Source organism: Quercus lobata, chromosome 3 (genome assembly GCF_001633185.2).
Source record: "Quercus lobata isolate SW786 chromosome 3, ValleyOak3.0 Primary Assembly, whole genome shotgun sequence".
NCBI classification, from domain to species: Eukaryota; Viridiplantae; Streptophyta; class Magnoliopsida; order Fagales; family Fagaceae; genus Quercus; species Quercus lobata.
In genome coordinates, this window is record NC_044906.1 from 39,638,031 (window position 1) to 39,656,604 (window position 18,574).

At 35.0% G+C, this 18,574-nt stretch overlaps 1 protein-coding gene across 3 annotated transcripts in view; it reads left to right on the plus strand.

The window, feature by feature from the left end:
• The window catches only part of LOC115981700 (sodium/hydrogen exchanger 8), a 45,781-nt gene that overhangs the window by 472 nt on the left and 26,735 nt on the right, over positions 1-18,574 (plus strand). The window contains exons 1-10 of one of the 3 annotated variants that reach the window (XM_031104017.1): positions 3,210-3,523; positions 8,752-8,802; positions 8,976-9,067; positions 13,638-13,715; positions 13,787-13,944; positions 14,529-14,630; positions 14,701-14,818; positions 16,275-16,327; positions 16,451-16,516; positions 17,868-17,912. In XM_031104017.1, coding sequence (XP_030959877.1) covers positions 3,322-3,523; positions 8,752-8,802; positions 8,976-9,067; positions 13,638-13,715; positions 13,787-13,944; positions 14,529-14,630; positions 14,701-14,818; positions 16,275-16,327; positions 16,451-16,516; positions 17,868-17,912 — 965 coding nt within the window. In that variant the 5' untranslated portion in view covers positions 3,210-3,321. Of the gene's footprint in view, positions 1-3,209; positions 3,524-8,751; positions 8,803-8,975; positions 9,068-13,637; positions 13,716-13,786; positions 13,945-14,528; positions 14,819-16,274; positions 16,328-16,450; positions 16,517-17,867; positions 17,913-18,574 lie in introns of those variants that run through there. The other 2 variants (XM_031104020.1, XM_031104019.1) reach the window with 2 other exon arrangements.

Sequence of the window (18,574 nt, forward strand, 5' to 3'; positions counted from 1 at the left end):
GTGATGATTTGACCCAGAGGAGGACGGCGCGATCTTGCAGGCACGAACTTGGCGCCGTGATCTCGAAGGCGCGACCTTGGCGCGATCGAGACGACGACGAGATCGAAGGCGATGATTTGACCCAGAGGAGGATGGCGCGTCTGGGCTTGGGGCGGTGGGCTGAGCTTGAAGGCGCGAGCTCGATCTCACTCTCTTCAATCTCTCTTCGTGCTCTTTCTTTCTCTCTTCTCTCTCTTTGGTGTTTGAGTCCGGAAATGGTTTGAAGGTAAAATACAAACGTAAAATGATTTCCAGGTCAAAGCCTAATATTTTACGGTCAACTGAAAATATTTTTCGGAAAATTTATTCTCCATGCGCAACCAAACACCCGCATTTACGGAAGTGATTTGAAGCCAAAACAAACACAGCCTAGGTATATTGTCGTTTTCTCAAAAAAAAAAAAAAAAGAAGGTAGATTGTCGTTTAGGCCATTTTTAATTTTTTTAAAGCAAAAGAAAAGCGGAGGAAAAGAGGGTGGCAACCATTATAGTTATGGGTTTAGGGAAATATGTAAAAATATGAGCATGAGCACCAAGATGCTCACTAGTAAAAATCAAAGAGACTCCAAACTGCGTTGGTAGGTCATTTAAGGTTTTGTTTTTAATTATTAATTCTATAAGTTTGCATTTTCATTGTTAATCCTTTGTAGACAGGGCGAAAGGAGTCGAAATTTGCTAGCCTAACCTAAAACCGCCCATTTTGAACTTGCTTGTTTTGTTTTGAATTAAATATGGGCCAACCTGAGGTCCGCATGTTTTTTGGGCCGACCCGACCCACAGCCCGCCCTTTTTTTTCTTTTTCTTTTTTTTCCCTAAAAAATTTTAAAACCTATATGGCATTATGGCAAGGTGTGCTAGATTACTCCTAGGTACATAACATTATTATAAAACACACAATGAACTTGTGTGTTCTAGCAATTTTGCCCCCTATTTACTAAAAATAAAGAGTTAAATGGAAGGGAAAAAAAATACAAAAGGAATAGAAATATACTAATATCTATCTAAGTATCTAACATGTCCAATTTTTTTTATTTTTTACTTTTTTATCCAAGTTTGTTTTTTTAAGTTTAATATAGTATTAATAGTAATAGTGTAATACACTAATATCAATCTAATCTAAGTATCTAACTAGCACATAGCCACAAACCCGGCCACAATGAGTCAATGACAATTGACAAAATGACAAACAGTAAGCAAAACAAAATAATTCAATAGTGACTCAAACAAAATAATTGCAATTTTTTTTAATGATTAGGAATTTGAGCATTATGAAAGTTCTTGTAAAAAGCCTAGACTTAGCAAAAAGCAAAATTCAAAGTTGGAAGTTCTCTCTTGGTGGAAAGAACATTACAACCGGTTTCTAGAACTCTCTTTAGTGGCACAAAATCTCATGAGCACATGAAAAAAAAAGTATTTGAACCAAGTTTTAGCACAGGAAAAAAAAATTCTTACTGCATATCAATCACGTCTTTTTCCTGAGAATGTGGAAGCTACGTTATGCACTAAAAGTTAGTTATATGGATTTAAAGGTATTAAATTTATTAATAGAGTAATATATATTATACATTTTTTAAACTCTTTATTTGATAAGTTTTGATTTGCTTTCATGATACACTTAACGTTGTATTAAAATATTGTATTGTAGATGAAGATATTGATGAAATTGGCCAACTTGAGCTACAATTCACAAGTATGAATATTTGTAGTATTGAATCTACTACCAACATTGAGTAGATTGATGTATAATTCTTATAAAATATTTACTTGTTCTTCTTTACTTAAATTGTTATGTTTATTTTTAAAGTTTTTTTTTTAATTTTTATATTTAGTTTATCTTTCTATATAATCTAAAGTTATTATTATTTTAAATATAATAGGGATTTGTGCACTTAAGAAGGCTGATAACTTGACATGGTCCATAACATTTAGTTTTGTAATTATTATTATTTAGGTTCTTTTGTGAGAATGATATCATTAGTGAACTTTGAATTTGAAGTATGTAAAGTATTTTAGTCATGCTTAAAAGTCAAAACTGTTTGAATTGCAAGGATATAGAAATCTTTATGTTTCTTGGTTTGTCTATTTTTTTCCTTTCACATCACACGTATAATAGTAAATTAGTAACAAATAAACTAACTATTTGATTTGATTCATTTTTTTCTAAAAAGTTGGCATTTATTATTATTATTATTTTTGTTAATGTGAAAAATATGGGCCAACTTGACCCAACCTAGCTTGCAACCCGATTGACTCGACCCGTTTTTAGCCCATTTAAAATGACCTTTTTTTTTGGCCCGCAATCCAAATGACCCGACTCGACCCAACTGTTTGCCATGTCTAATCATTTCCTATTCCGTCAAAAAAGTTACTATTTAGAAGGATTAACAGTGACAATCAATATAAATTTACAAGACCAAAATGGAAAAAAAAATTTACAATTAAAAAAACTTAAAAGATGTAATTTGTATCTTTTTTTACATTTATAATAATTTTTTAGTATTAAAATTTTAATTTTTAATAATTAATTGAGTTTTTTTTTGAGAGAGTTTCAACTTATAATGTCTGCTTTTGAAGATAGTTCTTTATCATCAGACCAAGACTCCAATTAGTTTTTGAAATAGGCAGAAATTGAACCGCAACTCTCTTAATCAACTATTAAAAATTTTATTAATTGAACTAATTTAAACCAAAAATAATTAATAGAGAAAGGAACAGAATACAGTAAAAAAAATTATACAACTTAAAAGACCAAAAAAATTACAATCAAACTTACTTTTGGTACTTAGGTAAACTTATCAAACGATAATGTCATAGTCACTTTGACGTGCGTGGACGGTATTCTTTTTTTTATTTGACGTCAAAGATTAGAATGGACGGTATTCTTATCATTACCACTAGTTGTCAAATACAAAGACGGTGGCAGAAAAAAAGAAAAGAAAGGGTAAGTCTAGTGCCACGCAGTGTGACCCACAATTCACCGTGTAGTGAGTTGTGATAGGTTAAAAAGTGTCCCATATGGACCCACTAACACTTCTCCATCAACTACAACCCGCCATCTGTGCGAGTTGCGGCATTTCGTATGCCACAGTCAGTGGCACTAGACTTATTAAGAAAAAAAAAAACAAAAAACGGAAAGAAAAAATTGACCTTTACCAGCTCCAAAATAAAAAAAGACAAAGAAAGGGAAATAGGAAATAGAAAGAAAAAGACAGAGAGATCATCCACTGATGCTTAAATAGTGCTTCGTCCAGAACTTCTTCTCAACTGTGTGTGTGGTAGAGATATGGCAAGTGTGAAGGAGGAGATGGTGGCGGTACCGTACAGAATAATATTGGAGGAAGAGGAAGGTGGGAACCCAACCGACGCGGTGTTATTCGTTGGGATCAGTTTGGTGCTCGGAATTGCTAGCAGGCATTTACTGCGTGGGACTAGGGTTCCTTACACTGTCGCCTTGCTCATCCTCGGCATTGCTCTCGGTTCCATCGGTATCTCTCTTCGTTCCGTACTTTTTATTTGTTTGATTGTTGTTTCTGCCTCTGAATTATTCTTACAATTCATACTCTTCTTTCTGTTTGTTTCTGAGGGAAATTTAGCATCTTAACCTAGCGACTGTATGATTCGTTCCATTTTTTTTTTCCCTCCTAAAATACTAGTTTTCATCGAATTATTGAAAAGTTCATTTTTTCGTCTCCAAAATTTTGAAAATATTTCACTTTCTGTCTTAAACTTGAATATTTTTTTTTTCATCACTAAATTATTGAATTTTTTTTTTTCTATTTTTGTCTCTAAAATGTTGAAATTTTTTTTTATACAAAATTTAGGGGCAAAAAAAGAATTTTTTAAAGTTTTTTTTTTTTTTAGTAAGAAGAGAATATTATTAATAAAAGAAAAGCAAGAAAAATACAAGGAGGTCACGGTAGTGAACGAAGGAAAAAAGAAACAAAAAGACAGATGCAGCCCCTAATCTATTCTTAGAGATGAAAGAAAATTCATAAGGGTAGAACAATCCGAGAAACCCCAACACCGAGACCAATCAAAGAGAGACTGTTGGCAAAGCTCTAATAACTGAACCACAGTTTTCCTTCGTCCTCAAAAGACCGCCGATTCCGTTCGGTCCAAATGGTCCACAATAAACCGTTTTAAAGTTTAGAGACAAAAAACAACTTTTGGTAAAGTTTAGTAACCAATAACAGTATTTTAACCCTTTTTTTTTTTTTTTTTCTTTTGGTGTATGTGAGAAGTAGAGAGCGTGAAAGAAATTCAATATGATTTAGTCCATGGTATATGTAATCTGTTCTCCTTTAGTAATGATGCCTAATCGATTATCTGATATGTTCATTTTCATTGTTAATTTTGTTTTAATTTTCTTTAGAAAGGATTATGAAGTCGTCATCGTTATCAAAATTTAGGTGTAAAATATGGGTGATTCCTTAATTTTTAGATTTATTTGGTTTTAAACCCTAAATAATTGAGGGCAATCCTTTTTAGGTTCTTTGTAAAACTAATGAGCCTCACTCAAATGGCACATTTTATTCTCATTAGTGTGGGTGGCGGGTAAGGTTATTGGGTCAAATTTCACCAGTGCGTCTGTAATGCACCACCACCACCACCAACAACAACTAGTTCTTAGTCCCAAAATTTGGGGTTGGCTATGGATATTCGACAGATTAGATTGGGTTGGCCACATGATAGTAGGGGACGCTCCAACATTCATTTGTATTGGATCCATATCATAAGAGAGTGACTAAATTTTATGCTGACCGTCAACCTATTGCAACCCTCCTCCGTTACCTGGGCTTGGGACTGGCTGTCGATTAAAATTATGTCACTAAGCAAAAACACAGGTAGAGTAATGTTTGCTTATCTAAAAAGTGATATAAAACTAATGCAAAGAGAATTTGGAGATCAAAAGATTTAATTTTAAGAAAAAGAAAGCATAAATAATGTTCCATTTATGAAAATTTTATACTATTACAACCATTGGGTACAAAAATTAACAACTAAAAAATTCTTGAAGGCACTAAAAATATTTTATCCTCAATGGGTCCAAAGCAAGAAGAAAGCCATCACTTTTCCAATTCTTTCTTTAGTTGCTGAACATAGTGCACCTTCTACTTGCTATGTTTGGTACATTCATGAAGAACTTTGCAAGAAAGTAATGAATCAATGGATTCGGCTGTAAATAAGTACAATGAATCAATGAATTCATACATCTTGGGAGGTCTACGTGCATTCAAGGACAACCAAAACAGCAACGAATCAATGGATTGAGATTTGAATCTCTCTGTGTGTAGAAAGTTCCTGTTCTTCTAACATTTTTGTATTTCTCTCCCTCCATATATGCCACAATAAACAAGGACCAACATTTTAAACTCTATTCTTGAAAGTCTTTGAACTATGTCACTAACATTGAAACAATCTTTTCACCGTCTTAGTCATCATGCACATCACCTAACCCTCCTGTGCTTATTGGTGTGCTAGCAATTTCCATTCTACTAGATAGTATTTTTTTCTCCTCCTTAATACCCTCCCATAGGAACTCCTGTTGTAATTTCTCCATCTATTAGCAACATTTACTAGCATAGTGAAAAGGGACATGAAATAAATAGGCAAATTTGAGCAAGTATTCTATATAATAGCAACGACAAATTACAGTAAACCTAATTGTGGTTAGGTTTGTTTTCATCTTGCCTACCTGTGGTTCAAAACTTGACACTTTATCCGCTTGAGGTCACCTCTGTTAGGGGCTTCGTAACCCACCTTTGTTAAAAACGGGTTAAATTTGTATTATTTCTCCCCTTTTATGTATCTTTCCTCTCTAAAAAAGAAAAACTAAAAAGAGAAAATAAGATCAAAAGGTGAGGGTTTTGTAAAAATTAATATTTGGAACCCTATATTTAAAACTCCTAGCAACAATTACAAGAATGCAACAAAATCAAACAAAAAGCCGACAATAAATCTTAGCAATAGGATCGGATCTTATTTTTGTGTGTTTTATACCCATCAAATGGATCAAAAAGCTAGGATCTAAAGCCAATTTTTGCACTATATCAAAGAATGAATTTGAAGACAATGAAAACTACTCTGCCATCTCAATGAAAAACTACTTGTTTCAATCGACTTTATGCAGTGTTGAGCTTGAAAGATGTGATGGGTTTTTTAATTTTATTTTTTATTTATTTTTCTGGTTTGAGGTCAATGTGTTTGCTTCAAACTCCTTTGATTAATGGCTGGGCTGCCAGCAACAATGGATTTGTCTACTTCAAGATGTCACTGGGTCACTTTGATGGGTTGGTGGCTAATGGTTTTTACTGGTTTTTTGATGTTTGTTGGAAGCTAGGTTCAAAATGTTGGCTGAGTTTGAAGGGTTTACTTCGAATATTTTGGGTATGAACGGCTGGGTTTGAAGTGTTTGAATGGTTTTTACTGGGTTTTTGATGTTTGTTGGTATGAACGGCTGGGTTTACTTAAAATATTTCTAATTCAAGGGGCTAGTTAGATTGAATTGGTTTTTTTGGCTGGAGGGGCTAGTTGATTGAATGGGGTTTTTTCTATTTGATGAGTTTCTTAGTTTGAGGAGATCTGGGTTTATTTATACTAAGTTCTGGGGGAATAACAATCACTAGAGAACAAAACACCAAGACGATCAACCAGCTACAGACAAAAAGCTGTTTGTAATTCACTTCTACACAATGTCCTTGCTGTCTGTGAGGAATATGAGCTGTTTGTAACCCAAAATCTTTGCTGCAATTACTGCATCTCGAACAGCAAGGAGGATAGTCTCTTGGGTGGTTTGGGCTTGTAGGCTTTTGACTCCTTTGAAGATCATTTTCCCATCTTTAGCAATTGCTTTGATTGCATACCTTGACCTGTTAAGCCTTTTGTGTTTGTTCCTCACACCAGCAACTTGTTCCTCACTCCCTGTGCACTAGGGTGTTCATTTTTTATCAATATATCTTATTACTTATCCAAAAAAAAAAAAGCAACTTGGATAATTAGTTGCCAAATTCTCCCAAAACTGGATAGGATTCTTAGCTTCGTCTCTTCCTTCTTTAAGTTTTTTCTATATTTGATAATTAGCTAACAATGTCTTTGTTTGGTCTAATGGGTTGGTTAAGTTTGAATTTGCTAGGGGCATCTCGATTGCAATGATGGCTGTTGCTACTTCAATTGGTACCAATTTCGTTGTGTCTTATTGAGAGAGAGAGGTCTGCTTCAAAATTTGAATTGAATAGAACCACTTAAATTCTTCTCAAAAAAATAAAGGTTAAATGCAAAAGTGCTGGAGTCGGTTCCAAATTTAATCTAAAGGCTGTTATTGAATTGTAATTGTTTGGTATTTCATCTGAAATGGTCATCTATTTTTGCAAAAATTCTAGTTTTTTGATTTGTGTTATGTTATGTTTTTGTGGTAAAGTTGTTTTTAAATGGAAAAGCTAAAGGTGGGTTACGGGAGACAATTAGAGGTAATCTCAGGTGGACGAAGTGTCAAGTTTTAAACTACGGGTAGACGAGGTGAAAATGGGCCTAATCACAGGTGAGTTTACTGTAATTTGTCCTAATAATAACTTGACCAAAGAGAGAATTTCCCCCACCCATTATCGGTGGGGATGGCAGGCTCAAGATCATTCAATTGGGAGTCAAAAGATCTTTTAACTCAAATTAGAGGGGGGTGGGGGAGTGGTATACACCTTCGAATCTATGAGAGGGAAAATATTTCTTACGGTTTTTCTTTATGCGAAAGGGTTCTGTGGTTATGTAAGAATTTAGAGGTGGTGATTGATAGGCAACAACAATAGTTTGTGAAGAGAACAAGGGAACAAAGCCTATGAGTTTCATAGAAATTCTAACGCATTTGGGCATTATGTTGTGGTGACCGAATTGAGGGGTAGAGGCTAGAGGTGGTCAATGGTCATTCTGGTGGGACAGGGGAGTGGGTGGTGTGGGTTTGAACACACTTTGTTTTGGCCACAAGTCCACAACCCCACCATTGAGCACAAAACTGTGGAAAATGGATGGAGAATCAGCTGAATGATCGAAAATCCCTAGGAAGTCAAAGTAGCGACCAACTTATGAAGGTATGGATGGATCACATAAGCATTAAAGTGGAGATTGACAAATGAACTCTCTTAACTTGGTATTTGCACTAAAAAGGGACAAAAATTCATCAGCTTTTTTTTTATTACTAGTATCATTGACTCACTAAATTTGAGCACTACTTTGGAATGATTGGCCATGAATACTTAAAATGCCCAAAGGGATTAGTGGTAACGGAGAGCTTTCGCAGGTAAAGTTGGGTTGGGCCTTGGCTTAGGGTAGAAACAGACATCTCTGGAAAGGCCAACTGAAAGGATGAATACTTTGATGACTAAGGTGTAGTAATAGGCACCAATACCTCCCCCCTTGCCCATGTTCCTTTATGGCTTACAAACTCTCACTCCATTTTACTTTCTGTGCTATGGTGATCAGTAGTTTGGTCTGTCTTTAAGTCAATATTCTCGATGTATTGAGAGCTAATACCATTTGGTATTAGACTTTCAAACTTCTGAAAATGGGCCATATTTTATGCTCATTTTGATGATATATTTTTTCCTTAAGATTTTCAACTGTAAAAACTGTGCATCATGTGCCTGATTCCTTAGGTGTGTTTGAACTTATTGTTTCTTTGCAATTAATGGTAACTCAAGTTGATCAATAATGGGTTATCATGCAGAATATGGGACGCACCATCGATTGGGAAAGATTGGGGATGGAATTCGACTTTGTAAGTTCAGAATATATTTTTAATATTGCACTGTAACACCTAATATAGGCTTGGCTTTGTGAAACAGTTTTTGACACACGAGTTTTCTCTTCTTGTTCAAATATTGGCCGTTTTTTTTATTTCTGAGTGGAAACTATTGGCCATTGAGAGGGTTTAATATTGTTAATATGCAGGGGCAAATATTGATCCTGACATTCTATTGGCGGTGTTTCTTCCTGCACTTCTTTTTGAGAGTTCATTTTCAATGGAGGTGCACCAAATAAAGGTTTCATTTCTCTATCTTTTAGTACTAGTCATTTGTGTTTTGGTTATTGGAAATTTGGAAATTTTCTTTGGTACATCCAAATAGTAGACTTGCAGATTTACCCCTCCCCCCCCAACCACCAGCCCCCCCACACACACAACACGCATTTCCTACCCACACATATTGATATAACACATGGCTCCAAAATTACTTTTTTCTTTGTGCTCAAGGGAGATATGGGATCATGACTGAAATTATGAATAAATTGTCAAGTCCCAGAGTGGAAGATGTAGAAATTCACCAAGTGAATTTATAAGATGGATGATAATATCAGTTAGGAATATGGTTGGAAGCTCAAGGTTTTTGTGGAGACAATCCATAACAAATTTGTTGTTTAAAACATGTGTTACTGTTTTTTGAGGAAATTTCTGGACTAAAAATGAACTTAGGGAATCTGAATTAGTGCTGGTTGGTAATGTACCAGATGTGGAAGCAGTGGCGCAAATCCTAAGGTGTAAGGTTTTCAACCTTCCCCTGAAATGACTAGGCCTACCTTTGGGCTCTATATTAAAATATAGGGATATTTGGAGGCCTATATTTGAGAAGATGGAAAGGAGGTTGGCAGAGTGGGAGAAGTTCTACTTGTCTAAGGGAGGTAGACGTACATGAATTAATAGCACTTTATCAATTTTGTCTACTTTCTTTCTCTCGTTCCTATGCCCTCTAGTATCGCTTTGCCCATCTATAAGTTGCAAAGGATTTTCTATTTGGTGGTCTAGGAGATGAGTTTAAGTTCCATCTAGTAAATAAAAGAAAATTTGTGAGCCAATTCAATATGGAGGTTTGGGTATACAGAGCTTGCTATACTTTAACCAATCTTTAATGGGTAAATGGCTATGGTTTGGTATCCTTCAACCATTCTTTAATTGGTAAATGGCTATGGTGTTTTGCTATTGACAAAGATGCTATTTGGAAAAAATTAGTGGCTATAAAATATGGCAGTAAGTCGGGTGGTTGGTGGTTGAAGGTTGGTTCTCATAGAGTTTGTCTGTGGAAACATATTAGAAGGGATTGGAGTAAATTTTCTAGCTTCATCAAATTTGTGGTTGGTTATTGTTATTTGAGTAAAAGTGTTTAGGGTTTGATAAGTTAACCCTAAAACATAAAATATCACAATGCATAGGCATAGACACCTTCGCATGATGTGTGTGCCATGGCTCTATACTTAGCCTCTGCACTAGATTTGGCTACAATTGTTTGTTTCTTACTTTTCCAAGTAATCAGATTTCTTTCCAGAAAAGTGCAATATCCAGTAATAGATTTTCCATCTAATGGTGAATTTGCCCAATTAGCATCAGTAAAGGCTTCTACTTGTGGGTGGCTGTTAGCTTTATACAAAAGACCTTGACTTGGATGTGCTTTAAGATACCTCACAATCCGAATAACTGCTTTCCAATGTGAAAGGAAAGGACCTTTCATGTATTGGCTCAAAACACTAACTGCGAATGATATATCTAGGTTAGAAATTGTGAGATAATTTTGCTTACCAACCAGACGAAAATATCTCTCAGGATTTGATATAATAGCTCCTCCTGATCTTCATACAGTTTGACATTAGGATCCATAGGGGTCATCACTGGTTTAGATCCTAACAAGCCAGTTTCTTTCAAAATACCAATGCATACTTTCTTTGTGATAAAATGATGCATTCTTTAGATTGTGTTACCTCAATACTTAAGAAATAACAAAGTTTGGCCAAATCCTTAGTTTTAAAGGAATTTTGAAGGTATCTCTTCAAATCTTCAATACCCTTCTTGTCATCACCAAAGATTAAGGTGTGGGGATGGGGTTCTTAAAGAGCATTTCCTGGAATGTTTGAAATTGCTCAAAATAAGGACACTGCTATTGTGGAGTGTATGAATTTGAGTGTAGGCCATCTTCATTGGGACATTACTTTCTTAGATTATTTAAGATTGGGAGGTGGATATGGAGGTTTGGTCGAGAAGGCACTCATCTTTGGAGGAGGGTTATTGCAACTAAATATGGAGAGGTTCAAGGGGGGTGGACTACTAAACTATGCAGAAGTGCCCATGGATGTGGTCTGTGGTGTGGTATTCATGATGGTTGGGAGAATTTCTCCAAACATGTGGCCCTAGTAGTGGGTGATGGCACTCGTATTCTTTTTTGGCATGATAAGTGGGTTGGTGATAACTCTCTTAAAAGGCTCTATCCTCAGTTGTATGTGTGTTCTAATGACAAGGAAGCTTGCATTTCTGATGTATTATGCTACTAGGAGGGTGGAATCGATAGAAATTGGAATTTGAGATTTCATAGGGATTTTCATGAAAGGGAATTAGAGGCTACCTTCTCTTTCCTTGAGTTCATTCAATCTCGGATCCCTAGGGGTGGTGGGAGTGACACTTCTCATTGGTGTCTCAATGAGAATGGCAAGTTTGAGATCCGGTCCTATTACAATAACATTAGGGGTGCAGCTGCATCCAATTTTCCGTGGAAGGGGGTTTGGAAAGCTAAGATCCCTAAGAGGGTGGCATTTTTTGTGTGGATAGCGGTTCATGGGCAGATCCTTACATTGGATAATCTCATGCTTAGGGGGCGCATTTTAGTGAATTGGTGTTGTATGTGCCATCGGAATGAGGAAACTGTGGATCATCTCCTCCTCCATTGTCCTGTAGCTCACTCATTGTGGGTTTATATGTTTCAGATCTTTGGGACCCAATGGGTCATGCCAGGCTCTGTGGAAAGTTTGGTGGATTGTTGGAGCTATTGGCTGGGAAAATTTAATTCAGACACATGGAATATGGTTTCTGGCTATTTGATGTGGATTGTTTGGTCGGAAAGAAATCGGCGTTCTTTTGAGGATACTGAGAAATCCTTGGCTCAATTACAAGCTCTTTGCCAGAAGACTTTATTTGATTGGTCTAGGTGTTGGGGTTTCTCGGACTGTTCTAATATCTAGGAGTTTATTTCTTCTCTTAGTATTGCTCTTTAAGTTTTTTATTGTTTTTTGTTGCTGTTTGTTTGTTTGTTGCTTTTCCTTGTGTTCACCATCATGAACACCTTGTATTGGCTGTCTTCTGTTTTTCAATTTGTTTAATAATGCTCTTATTACCTATCAAAAAAAAAAAAAAAAAAAAGATTGGGATGTGGATATACTAGCAGAGTTCCGTAATCTTATCCATCACATAAAGACTCAAAGGGATGCTGAAGACAAAATTTGCTGGGTGCCAATACAGCAAAATTCTCTAAATTTCTTCTTTTTCTCTCTCTTACAACCCAAAGTCATGCCTTCCTCTTAACTTTTATAAACCCTAAAACCTCAAGTACTTTTTTCTAGCAAATAGCCATAATAAACTCATCAAACCCTAGCCAATTTTGAGTCCTAAAATTTTTATCCACAAATCCTTTTAAACCTTAACCCACCTTAAGCACACGTAGGAAAATTCCTCAATTTTGTCTATGTCAAATGCATTCCAAAAAAATCTGGAAATTACAAAATACTACCTCTTTGGTAAAACTTACTCAAAACTAAACTAACTACTTTCTAACCTAAGACTCATTAGTAACAAAAGTGAGCCTATGGATGGTGCTAGTGAATAACTGAATGTCCAAATCGGAAAGTAGACCACAATATTTGAATCTTTTGGTATTTAATCTTTGCTTTTTCCTGGAACTCTTGGCTGCCTGCCTCATATGATAGTGATCCAATGATTTAACATTTCTTTTTGTTTTGGCATCTATATGGGATAACCAATGTTTGCTTATAAAATGATTTACTATCAGACAATTATAAACTGCTGTATGCACAACAAAGCAACTTCTAGAGAGTTAATGGCCTTTGCTTCCTATTGGCAATAGACTTTGTCTCGGATTGATGAGGAAATTAGCAAGGATTTAAATTTTTTTTTTTTAATTTTTTAATTTTGATAAGTAATATAACTTCATTGAAAAAAGAAAACAATACAAAAAAACCAAAGCACACAGGCAGTGTCCTAAGGAACAGAAAAAACAGTGAAAACTATAAATTGAAGAAAGAACGACTATCTAACAAATCTGTCAAAGAATTAAAGAAAAACACCCAAAGCATTTGTCCACTCTAGCAAAGATTGAAGAAAAAACAACTTCATATCATGAGTTGATCTCTTTCATCTCCAAAAGTACGAGCATTCCTCTTCCATCAAATACCCCACATAATACAATGAGGAATCATACTCCAAATCACCAAGGACTTACGTCTGCTACATTTACACGACCAGGTTGCTAGAAGATCCACAACATTGCATGGCATAACCCAATAAACACCAAATAAAGAAAAAACCATATTCCACAACTCTCTAGATTCCATTGGGACTTGTTCAAACCATCATAATCTCAACTTTTATTTGAACCTTAACAGTATAGAACTTTTCAAAGAATTTAAATAACCCTATTTAGCTCCTGGATTTGTATAATTTTTTATGTACATATATTTACTTGTTTGACGCAATTGTAACTTCATACAGGTTATCTAATGATGATTTTTAATGTTTTCAGAATTTACATGATTTGGCTGGTTTGTCTATTTTTCCTGCAGAGATGCATAGTACAAATGATTTTACTTGCTGGTCCCGGTGTTCTGATTTCGACCTGCTGTCTTGGAGTTGCTTTAAAGGTATCCTTCACCTTGCTGTTTAGACTCCAGTGTTTGTTTCACGTGATCAAATCTGTAATATCATACTGCAGTTCACTTTCCCATATGACTGGAGTTGGAAAACATCGTTGTTGCTCGGGGGACTTCTGAGTGCTACAGATCCCGTGGCCGTTGTTGCTATGTTGAAAGAGCTTGGTGCGAGTAAAAAACTAAGTACAATAATTGAAGGGGAGTCCTTGATGAATGACGGGTATTTATATTCAATGCTTTACCACTTTTTTCTTGTATCTAATATCTCCATAGAATTTTGACTGTCTAGCATGTAAAACCAGATGGTTGCTTTGTCATATATCTACATACATATATACTGTCCTTGTCCTTTAAGTAGTGTCTTACTTTCCTTTCTGGGATGTCTCTAAATGAATGTCAACTTTCAAAAACTCAGACTATTTATTTATCTATGTTTCTCATTTTGTCCTTGGCCACTCAAAAAACTACCAAAACACTAATTGAAGTTGTGCTTACCTTTGGTCGTGTTGGTAACTTTATTATACTTATTCCCATTTCTTAAGTACTTATCAAAAAGGTTATTCCCTTTTCTTGAGAACGGTGCCATTTCAAACGAAGACACTTGATTTGGGATTGAGGAATTATTACTTTATTGTTTTGATGATGATGATGATGATGATTACAGTGATGATATAGTTATCACTGCCATCATCATAGTTATCATTAACATTGATTTTAATACTATCATGGATAGTGAGAATCGCTTTGATATATTATGTCTTACATATTTGGACTACTTTGAGTTTGCTTGGCTTCCATGTCCAGGACAGCAATAGTGGTTTATCAGTTATTCTATCGAATGGTCCTTGGACAGAGCTTTAGCTGGGCTGCCATCATCAAATTTCTCATGCGAGTCTCGCTTGGGGCGTATGTATCACTTTTTTTTGTTGCAATGCAGACAAAATTATTCTGGTTATATGACTCTTTGCTGGTCCAGGGTAGGCATTGGTCTTGCTTTTGGAATAGTCTCTGTTTTGTGGCTTGGGTTTATTTTTAATGACACGGTGATAGAGATCACACTGACACTTGCTGTGAGCTACATTGCTTACTTCACTGTACGTGCCTTACTGAGCTTGGGCACTTCCTTTTCCAAGTTCATGTACATTTATTATATTTGAATTTTTGATTGATGTATACAGCATGTTAATGTTGGAGAAATCTGCCAAAAAATATATTATTCCAACCTGTGTATTAGTTTATTTTTATATAACTTGTGTTCCACTTCCTACCACTTAGATCCTGTTTGGTAGCCCTTTTTTAAATTTTCTTTATTATTTAAAAAATGCTCTAAAAAATTCTTTAACAACTTGTTTTTGAAATTGAAATAAAAAAATTATTTAATAGTGTTTTTTAAAATAAAATGTATATGGAAAGATTGATTATTTTTTTTTAGAAAATAAAAAAGTTGAAATCTTGTTTGATATATATATAAAAAAAAAAAACTCCACTACATTTTTTCTTTGAACCAAAACCCAAAAGATTATCACAAGAACTCAAACACATCAACAATCCCATTCAGTTGGGCATTTTAGCTAACACTGGATGGGCAACAAATTCAAAGTTTGATCTACAAATCAACCCTTCACAAATCCAAAACTTGGGGTTGAGGCCATCCGGTGTTTAGGCTGATGAAGCTTTGGGTGACAACAGGAAGAAAAGAGGAGGAATTAAATGGAAATGGAATTATCAGGTGTTGAAGGGGATGTTTACTTATAAGTCTGCCATTGCAGCAATTAGAAAACATAGAAATGAAACTGAAAACATCATTTTGAAGTATTCTAAAAACCAGTTTGCACAGAGCTTTTGAGAATTAGATTTTTCAACAAGAAAACTGAAACACCCGAGCCGAACAAGATTTTGATGTTTTTTGTTTTTAAGAACTATAAATTGTTTTTAAAAATCGCAACCAAACAGCCCCTTAAGCTTTTGGACTTGATGCTTTTTAACACAGTCATTCAATGATAAATGCTTCAGATGGTTCTTTTATTAAAACGTCACTTGACAAAGAAGGTTGGTTGATTTCTTCTTGGTGTCTATTTCCAAACTTATGATAATACATTCTTTGAAGTTCAGTTCTTTGCTATATCTGGTTGTTGTGGTATGCATCTGGTGACATTTATGAATTTTTGTGCCACTTTGTGCAGTAAATTAGCAGATACATTAATTAGCACTCACATCATTTCATCACATATAAATTTGTGTGCCACTTTGTGAAGTTATAAAATTTAACAAAGTGAATAATGGAATCAAGACTTTCAATTCGCATAAGTTGAAACTGCCTTAGTAATTTAATATTATAAAGAAAGAAAAGAAAATTTAGTAAGTTAATCTTATAGTTTTTGGAAAATATAAATTTTTTTTTAAAAAATCTAGATAAATCTCTTAGTCTATTCTTTTTCATGGGTTCATGTCTTGATCTAGATAACAAGATATTTTGATCATTATTTTTTGTTTTTGGTGGATGGAAACACTGAAAAGGTTTTTTTATTTTTATTTTTATTTTTATGATAGGCTCAAGAGGGGGTTGATGTCTCTGGTGTTTTGACAGTGATGACTCTAGGAATGTAAGTTCAATTGTGTCAGAAAGTTTCATTGCTACTTTTTTTTTTTTTTTTTTTTTTTTTTTGAGAAGAGTTTCATTGCTACTTGGAGTATAGATAGCTGTTGATATTAAAATTTGTCAGCAGGTTTTATGCTGCAGTTGCGAAGACCGCTTTTAAGGGTGATGGTCAACAAAGCTTACATCATTTTTGGTATGCCTTGTTGAGGTTATATGTTTTATTGAAGTTGCTTTTCTGATTTATGTTTTCAGCAGTCTAAGTGATGGGTGGAGTCTTACATAACACACACACACAGTTGTGCAGGTATGTATTGAAATATTATGACAACAATGGATAGAGAAACACAAGGGAATATTGTATTCTTTTCAGAGACCAGAAATTATCCAGTAAAGTTTGTTTGTTTAACAGTCTTTTACCACAGTTGGTGACGCCAAGGGGCTTATCCAACACGTCTTTCCCTTCGAAAGTTATATGGGGGGTTAAGGCTCCTCAGAGAGTTTCCTTTGTATGGATGACAGCTTTAGGGAAAATTCTTACCTGTAAGACCCTTCTCAAGATGGATTACTCTATTATGAGTTGGTGTTGTGTGTGCAAATGTAGTGAGGAGACGGTGAACCATCTTTTGATACATTGTAGTGTGGCATTTGAGTTGTGGAGTTATGTATTTAGGTCCTTTGGGATTCAGTGGGTATTACAGGTAAGGTCTTTTATGTTGGTGGCAGAATGGGGAGCTAATCATTCTTCAGATATCTGGAATCGTGTTCTTTTATGTTTGTTGTGGATTATATGGAGGGAAAGGAATCAACGTATTTTTGAAGATGTGGAATGCATGAGGACTTAATTGCTAGCAATCTTCAATGGTTCTTTATATGAGTGCTGCATTGGGTCTTATGGATGGTGATTCTGTTGAATCAATCATAGAGTCATTACATATGTAGATAATTCTTTCCTTTGTAATTCTTCAGGCTCCTTCATGTCATTTGTGCATGAAGTAGTCTCTAGTAATTGTTTTGCATCAGCTATGCAAAAAGTAATTGTGTCCTTGATGAATAACAAATGAGAGATTAAAACATGATCTCCCTATTGAGTATTCCACCATCCTCCATCTTGGGAATGATCCAGTTCAATGTCTCCATAACTAGGATGAATAAAAGAGATGGAGGATCTCCTTGTCCAACTACTCTAGAAGTCTTAAAAAATTCAGTTGGGCACTCATTTCCCAACAATAGTAAGTTTACTGCAGAGTATAGAATCACTTACCTGTCCCTAATCCATTGCCTCCCTCTTTAAAGAAAGGTTTCTTCTTTTCAATAAATTGTAAAATTCATTTTTTTGGGTATAAATTTTAAGGTTATTTTAATGTTCTAGACCCAAATAAAAGATTTATCCTCAAACTGAATTTTAAAAAATGATAGCTACAGACGCTCACAAGAGCATGTATGTGATGCTTTGAGACATTTTTTTTTCTTGATATATGTAATGCTTAAATTTTCAATGAGCTTGTATCATCCTCACCTTGACTGTGTTATTCATTGATTTTCAGGGAAATGGTTGCTTATATTGCTAATACATTAATTTTCATCTTGAGGTAAGAGCTTCATTAATCACTCTGGAATTTATTTATCTTTGATGGTGATGAAGTGGCAATGAGATATATGTAGCACTCTGGTTGAGTAAATTCTAATAATTTGTGTGTATGCATTGCAATAGATTTATTTATTTATTTTTAATAAGGAATTGAAAAATTTATTAAAAAAAAAGGAAAGGAAATGATCCCCGGGTACACAGGAAGTGTACTAGGAAAACTACAAATAAACTAACATATACCTAGAAATATTCCAAACAAGAAAAATGGTGACCACTCAATGCAGCCATCCAATCATATGTACAACATAGAAACAACAATGATATCTCCAAGGATGAATGTTCAAATCCTTCGAATGTACATTGATGCAGGACAACCAGAGGAAAACTGAAACAACAATAAAATAAAGGGATATGACCTACGAGTCAGCACCTAAGCTTGGCCTGGAGTTAGCACCAAGCGGGGAAATTACTTGGAGTCAGCACCTAGGGTAGACCTGGAGTTAGCACTAGACCAAAGAAAGACCAGACGACCATTTTTTTCATTCATCAAAATATCAACTATCTCCTCAAGGAGTACAATAGGTTGTTATAAAGAATTGCTAAACCCTAGTTCTAATTGGCTAGGAAACCCTAATTGCCTTATTACAAAAATAACCTTGCTTC